At 33.1% G+C, this 7,327-nt stretch overlaps 1 protein-coding gene across 1 annotated transcript; it reads right to left on the bottom strand.

Annotated features, from left to right (window-relative positions):
- Window positions 1-4,797, bottom strand: LOC132545179 (aldo-keto reductase family 1 member C15-like). Its single transcript, XM_060208856.1, has 10 exons — window positions 4,726-4,797; window positions 4,016-4,183; window positions 3,620-3,736; window positions 3,173-3,247; window positions 2,605-2,721; window positions 2,192-2,313; window positions 1,642-1,723; window positions 716-799; window positions 327-409; window positions 1-43 (listed from the first exon to the last, which is right to left on the bottom strand). The coding sequence occupies exons 1-10, from the start codon at window positions 4,795-4,797 to the stop codon at window positions 1-3; spliced, it is 963 nt and encodes a 320-aa protein (XP_060064839.1).
- Between the last annotated feature and the right edge of the window lie 2,530 nt (window positions 4,798-7,327).

Genomic DNA, 7,327 nt, shown 5'->3' with positions numbered 1-7,327 from the left:
TCAAAAGTCTGTATGGAAGGGATAATCTGGGTGTCCATCGTAGCTGCAATTGATAAGAACACATTTTATAAACTAAATATTCAATATGAAATGTCATAGATTACATATAGCAATTATATTCACATTATATATAAACTCACTTATTGAGTGGAAGGTAGACACATTTGTTCTTAATAGGTATCTAACACGCATTATTGCATTATGACAAGAACAAAACAATTGTTCACCAATAGCGAACTACCATAAAAGATGTCCCTTGTTTAAATCATCAAACATAAAAAATATTAGTATAATTTTATTATGGATTTTGATTATTGATAACTTACTATGAAAGCTTGAATCGACGCACTCCGTTGTCAAGTTCGTCTATCTTTTTCATATCTTCCTCGCTCAGAGAAAATGAGAAAATCTAAAGCGCAATATTTAAAAAGGCTTAAAACAACCATTAATGTTACAATGCCATAAGTTTATCGGTGTCTGATTTCATCACAGTCACACGAGTGGAAAGCACCTTTCAATACAAGTTCAGAGTTCCATGGACAGGAAGCCACATAATAAATAGATTTTGTATAATATCAAATTTCCATAATACATAACTACACTAGCATTATCAAGACCAAAACCACCACGATTAAAGTTAAATGTGTACTTTGAAAATAGTTTTACAACTTCAATGCATCAAAATACAAAATTCAAGAAGCGAAAAATGATTTACTTGTATATTTTCTTTAATCCTTCTCGGATTTTCAGACTTCGGAATCACGACTATGCCTCTTTGAACAATGTTCCGAAGAAGAATCTGAAATTACAGCAGAACATTATGTCAGACGTCTAATTACGGAGTAAGTAAATGTGCTTTTCTTGTAGAGAATGATAGCACGGACATTTAAAATAGGACCGAAATACGAGTTTTTGATATTTTGGAGGAGATACAATAGTACCAGTGTACGAGAACATTGGTATGGGAAATGAAGGTACACGCAACGCGACTTTAATAGATGCTTGTTTCACCAAATGATTGAAAATTCAATTTTGCGCAATAAAGGCCTTACTCTCGAATACGAGAGGAACATCCAGTTTCCAACAGAGAAACATTCAGGGTTTATTCCCTTTTTTCATGTCATATCCATCACAACATTCAAACAATATTCAATGTATATAGATAGAGAATTGTACAAAGGACACACAAGTGAATACCAATATTTGGGACTAGTTCATCAGCAACATAACAAGACGTTTCCTCTTTTTCCCCTTTCTGGTACCCCAGTTTCTTGGGACCCTAACATCAATGAACAGTCACCGAATAACGAAACAGCCATGTGTTGTTTAGTTCATTATTTGATGTTTTACATATCTATAGTTAAATCTGTATGTAAATGTATTACCTCTCTTTTGTGCAATGATTTGACGCTAACGTGTGTTGAGCTCTTAGGTAACATATGTGAGCCATATATTAGACCGACAATTTACTCTATAAAACACGACTGATAAAACAGATTTGTTATGATATCAATACAAACTAAGGATAATAGATATTACACTTAGCATAAAATTAACTACTATAACTAATAAACTAAAACAATATAGGTTTTATATGTATCCGGATATTCCCTTATCACTCATCGTACTTTGAATACTCACTTGTCCTGGTGTACGTCTATATTTCGCGGCGAACTTTGCAATAACGGGATGTTCTACTAAGTTATCAGATGACTGGATTGCGCTAAAACGGTTTGAATAAGATGAACATTGTTTTAATAGTCAATTTTTTTTCTGTCAACTTCATTAACTATAGATATAATTTGCACTTCAAACTTTTTAAATTCTGCTCACAATGGCCAGCCGTTTAAAAAGTCCTACCTTAGAAAAATGTTTGACTATCATACAACCGTTGTGATATATCAAACCTGAAGGCAGACCAAGTGTATGATACTGGAAAGATATTTTGTCGATATTAAAGCTCATAAGAGGTCTCTCACATACGTGCGTTTAAGGAATCACTTGAACGGAATTTCAATATTTGTTCGGAAAGAATAAAAAATATTGGTGGAGTTCCGAACAATTGGTTAGTTATGAATCTTGATAAAGTTGACCAGAAATGTCGCATATTCAATAGAAAAATGATAGAGATTCCTTTCTCTATATTTAAATGACAATAGTCTGCTTTAATAAAAGACTAGCTAATAGTTACTTGACAAGTCCTGATCCTTTGAAAAATGGCGATCCTAAAGGACAATACGCTTCGAGTTGAATATTTCTAGATTTACAAAAATCATGCAGTTTCTTTTGTGGGAATCGGGCGTGAACTTCAACCTGAAATTGGTGAAAAGTAAACGCAAGTGTCCAGTACTTTAATCACAAGAAATGTTTATACTCCGATTTGAAAACTTCAAGTTACCTGGTAGGTTTATTAAGGTATGATAATTATCAAATAAACTGAACTGGCTCATTTTGACTAGATAAATGGTGATAATCAGTGTCTTTATCGAACTATTGGCTAAATAGATTCAAGCAAAGAAAGACACCTGAGATCTAACAACAAAAAATCCACATTGTTTAAATACTATGCCCTGTTTTCAAAATATTTAAATGAATTGACATTACCTGATTGACGGCTGGTTGAATGCGAGCTGTCTCACAAATGTATTCCAACTGTTTGGAATTGAAATTGGATACACCGATTGACCTAGCCTTGCCATTAAGCACTGTCGCTTCCATGCCCTTTGCAGAAGTTATTGACAATTAGAATCTTACCTTATTCATCACATTTGAAGTATTTATTCTTTGAAATATAACGTTTCATAAACAACGTATGACTATAAACGGGATTTTTGAATTACTAAAAAGGTATTGATATATTTACTAAGTTACTTATACAAGTAATAATAATTTGAACCCCTAGGATCATCTGACATGTGGAACTCCAATTTCTTTGATACTACGTCAATAGTTACATGTTAGGTGAAGTTGATATCACATAGGGTCCATAACACTTTTCTTGTTTCTTCGATTTACCTGAACTACAGCCATAGAAACATATCTGAGAATATTTTATTTTTACTTCATCCTATTTTGGTTTTATCGAGAAACGATGGCTGATCAACAATATATCATGAAAATAACTGATATATTAAAGAAAAAAGTTAAAGCTGCTACGGTTCCATATATATACCTTCCATGTTTCCCTCAGATCAACGGGCATAAATTCCGAGACAAGAGGTGATTTTTCAGGAAAGTGATGCAGCGTCTAATAAACGACATACAATGTTTGTATTAATTAATACATGAACCAGCATATGGTGATCTTTTCAAAAGTTAATTTTAATTCATTGGTGCATTGAAATATCATGTATATTTCACTTGTGCACCGTATCCTTTTAACAATGACTCATTTTCTGAGATTCAAACATTCAATCAAATAGATACACAGGTAAACACAGCCAAATAAAAGCTTGCTTTTTTTTCTCCCAGTTTTTAACATTTTCGGGGAGCATCCATCGGTGCTACTGATTCTATTTATTTATAGATCTTTTTTCATATACCACATCCAATCAATAACTAACTTATACAAACCAGTCACATTTAAAGAACTGACATTTTTTAAATGTATTCAAAATACCTGCAAAGCACAAGGACCATGAATAAGGAAAAGGTCGACATATTCCAGGTCCAATCTCCTCAGACTTTCGTCTAACGCTGGTACCACAGCATTCTCTTCCATGTAACTTGAATCCAGCTTTGACAAGATAATGTGTCGTAAGTGTGCTCGTCATCGTATATAATCTTGTATCTATCTATGTATTCATTTTAATAAATTCAATGATTGATACTTCTTTTCAATGATCATTATCCCTTTTTTCTTTTAAATAAACCATTATTTGCTTTTGAAAAGATGATCGTTACCCGACTATACAAATTTTCAGGATCTATTCTAATTATTTCTTAAGTATCAATAAGTTGCATGAGGTGAACATAGATTAAACATTCAGGCTTAAATAGTCGATAAACACCATACTTTTGTGGTGATGTACACATCTTCCCTCTTCAGGTTGCTGTTTTCCATATATTCGCGGAGTGCTTTCCCAATAGCCCTCTCGTTTCCATAATGGAATGCTGTATCTATGTGTCGGTAACCCATGTCTAGGGCTATCTTTACACAACCTTCTAATTTTTCATCTGGAATCTACAGAAATTTCAAATCATCCAATTATTTCTTACCAAAGTATATTAAAATAAAATATATACAAAGTCGTTAATATGGATTTAACTGATGCCAAACACAAAAAAAATCACTTCCTTTTCAAGGAAGAAGAAACTTTAGATCAGCAGTTTTAATAATTGTTTTGAAACGTTATAACTTCTGTTGATAAAATTGCCGATAAACCAAAAAAAAAAAAAAAAAAAGTCATTTCCAAGAAAAAAAATCAAATACATTAGATTTATTCCCATTTTCAAAACTTATTCTGTTAAGCTACAACAATTGTTCTTTCAATAAGTTCTAGTGAAACATAGTACATACACAATGGTCATGTAGGGTTCATCAATAAGTAAGTAGGTTTTAGTGTAAAATAATAATGATTTCCGTACATGATAATTAGTATAAGGCATCAAAACTTTTCTTGCACTAAGTGCTAAATATAATCTGGTGAAAGTAAAGAGGGCGATTATAAATGTGAAATCTTCTTACCAAGGCAATTGTTCGATAATCATAATAGAGTTACCTACCCTTGATGTTCCTAGGGCTACCAAAGGAATTCTGTTTCCATCGTTCAATGTCATATAATTTGCCATTTCCATCTGGATTTTTTTTTTATATATATATAAAAATAGATCTTTCTTTTTTCTATTTTCAAAAATTCAGACAAAAAACGTTCTTACGTTTACGTCAATACAAACGCTAGACTGATTACTGTTATACGTTAACCAAATCCAAACCGTCTGAACAACCAGGAAAATCCTTTCCAAATAAATAGTCCTATCCCTACAACCACTGGCAGAAAGTTTGATGTCCTGAAATGAGATATGTAATATATTTTAATACTGATGTTTATCTTACGATCGCTTGAGATACATATCTAATTTTTCGATATTAAAAAAACATCAAAGAAACATAAAACAAAAAATCACATACACGTTGTACGGGCTCTTTACCCATGGTGAATAAATACATCTAGCGGAAACATAAAAAAAGAAATATTTACAAAGTATATCTAAGACACAGAAAAAAGAAACACGTGTGGTTTTGCTAAGTGGTTTAGAATGTTATGGCATACATAAAATATTTTGCTTAACCTTTTTAATCTCCCCTTATGAATATTCATTTTTCTAACAGTAAAAACGACCTCGATATATGTTGCATTGCAGATGGAATAATAATGTCATGCTAAAACTATATTAACAAAAGGATGAAATTGAAAAGTCAGTGTCCTTTCTCATAACAATTCATCTATTTATACAGTGAATAACATTCTATGGGTTCCAGTGAAAAACACTGGTTGTTAAGGTTACTGTAAATGTTATTATGTTTGGAGATTCTATTTTTTCGGGGACAGAAGACATTTGCTGGCCTTAAGCTCCTTGTACATTTTTCAGATGTTTTCATGTAAATCTTTCTTTTGTTCATATCTTCCCTTAGTTTTATCGAATTTGAAGTTGGATTATAATCATGTTCACAAGTTGGTATTTCTTGTTGTTTTCGTGTACGTTTATTTTAGCTTGTGTAATCGTAATTAACCGATTAGTCCGTGCACGGGAAGAACAAATTTTTTTTTTGTTTTTTTGTTTTTTGTTTTTTTTTTTTAATTCTTAGTAAAGCTATATTTCGTAAATGCATGTACTGCTTATCCACGAAATCAAGTTCGATTGAAAAATAGTAGTCTTATGAAAACCACGAAATTCAGTCCCAAAAATTGTGTGATTTCACGGTAATAAGTTGTCTATTTGTGCCTACTTCAGACTGTGTCTTTCTACGTAGCCACATGCCTTCAACTACAACAAACACCTTGAAACAAAGCACAAGGAGAATAAAACCAGGTGCTCAGGAGGAGTGAGCGTTTCTCTTCGCATGCCATGTTATTGTAGGTCAATCATGTCACGTTCTCAAACTGAGAACCAGGTCGATAACACTGAAAACTGTTGAAATACAGACAAGTATCGGAAACACCTCATTAAATGTAATACACATGACTTTCGTGTTGCAGCTCAGAGAATGATGGCGATCACACCTCATTTGCATAGTCTCCATCGCCAGCACCTCTTGAAATCATGTGTTGCAGGTTTTTAGCGTCGATTATCGACCTACATCACGAAACCTGTAACATTCGAATCAAGTCTTAGAATATCGAATACTACGTCATGCCATCACCTTAGGTTTGGGAAGCAAATGTGTTAATACTAAGAACGGAAAGATTCAGACAGAGGAAATGAAAATGATCACGCTCACCGAAAAAAATGTTCCTAGTGGTTCAGCGTGAGTAAGGATCGTGGTTAGCGTCTCCACTATGTTCGATAGTCTCCAGTCGACGTGTTCAATAATGTCTTGTTATTATATGACAAGACGTCAATTAATCGAAAAATAAAAAAAAATGCATAATTGACATTGTCCTCGTCACCCGTTCAGTGGCAAAAACAACAAGAACTGACCAACTCATGAACATGATCATGATCCGCATTTAACAAAACTAGGGCAACATATGAACAGAAGAAAGTTTATACAGAGTCTCCTTAAGTGCAAGTCGAATATGGCCAGGTGATCCGTAAGAGTAAGCCTCTTCCATTACTCTGCCAATTAAACAGAGGATGGATTCACCTTTTGAAACACCATGGTTCTATTCCTCATGTTTCTGTGTAGAATTTACTTGGATTTACTTTCGATCATTCAACTCATTTGATCGATCATGCGTTAAAATTCAGATTTTGTTGACAATTCAGTGTCCTCTTGTTTTTTTTTCATGATTTAATGGGTTTTACAGTGTATCACATATTTTTTCTACTTTATAAGACATAACTGTTTTGACAATTCCCAAACCAACTCACATGGTCTTGATATCTCTTAACAATTGTCTTTCATAATTTTCTAAAGACAGTGAAATGGAGACGGGACATTTAATTTATAACGTTAAAATAGTACGGCCCTATTGCAAGAGCAAAGCTCATTCAGGGAACGATTTTTATGCAAGTCCTCGTTTTGATGCATAGAGACAGGATTTGATTACAGAATCGATATGCTAACACAAAATAGATGTAGACTGGCTAACAGTGTTTTGATATCGGAGTCAACTTTGATGTGTAGATATAAATCTGAGATAGTCATAGATATAGGCTGAAC

Source organism: Ylistrum balloti, unplaced genomic scaffold (assembly GCF_031769215.1).
Source record: "Ylistrum balloti isolate Yb309-2 unplaced genomic scaffold, AGI_CSIRO_Ybal_v1 Utg369830, whole genome shotgun sequence".
In the NCBI taxonomy this organism is placed as follows: domain Eukaryota; kingdom Metazoa; phylum Mollusca; class Bivalvia; order Pectinida; family Pectinidae; genus Ylistrum; species Ylistrum balloti.
Note: the sequence above shows the minus strand (reverse complement) of the source record. Positions and strands in the feature narration are given on the sequence as shown.

Excerpts from the sequence above, each read along its gene's own strand:
- LOC132545179 (XM_060208856.1), bottom strand. The coding sequence starts at position 4,797 with ATGGAAATGGCAAATTATATGACATTGAACGATGGAAACAGAATTCCT. Across the intron at positions 4,184-4,725 it reads TAGCCCTAGGAACATCAAGG|ATTCCAGATGAAAAATTAGA; the intron begins GTAGGTAACTCT and ends AAATTTCTGTAG. Across the intron at positions 3,248-3,619 it reads ATGGTCCTTGTGCTTTGCAG|ACGCTGCATCACTTTCCTGA; the intron begins GTATTTTGAATA and ends GTCGTTTATTAG.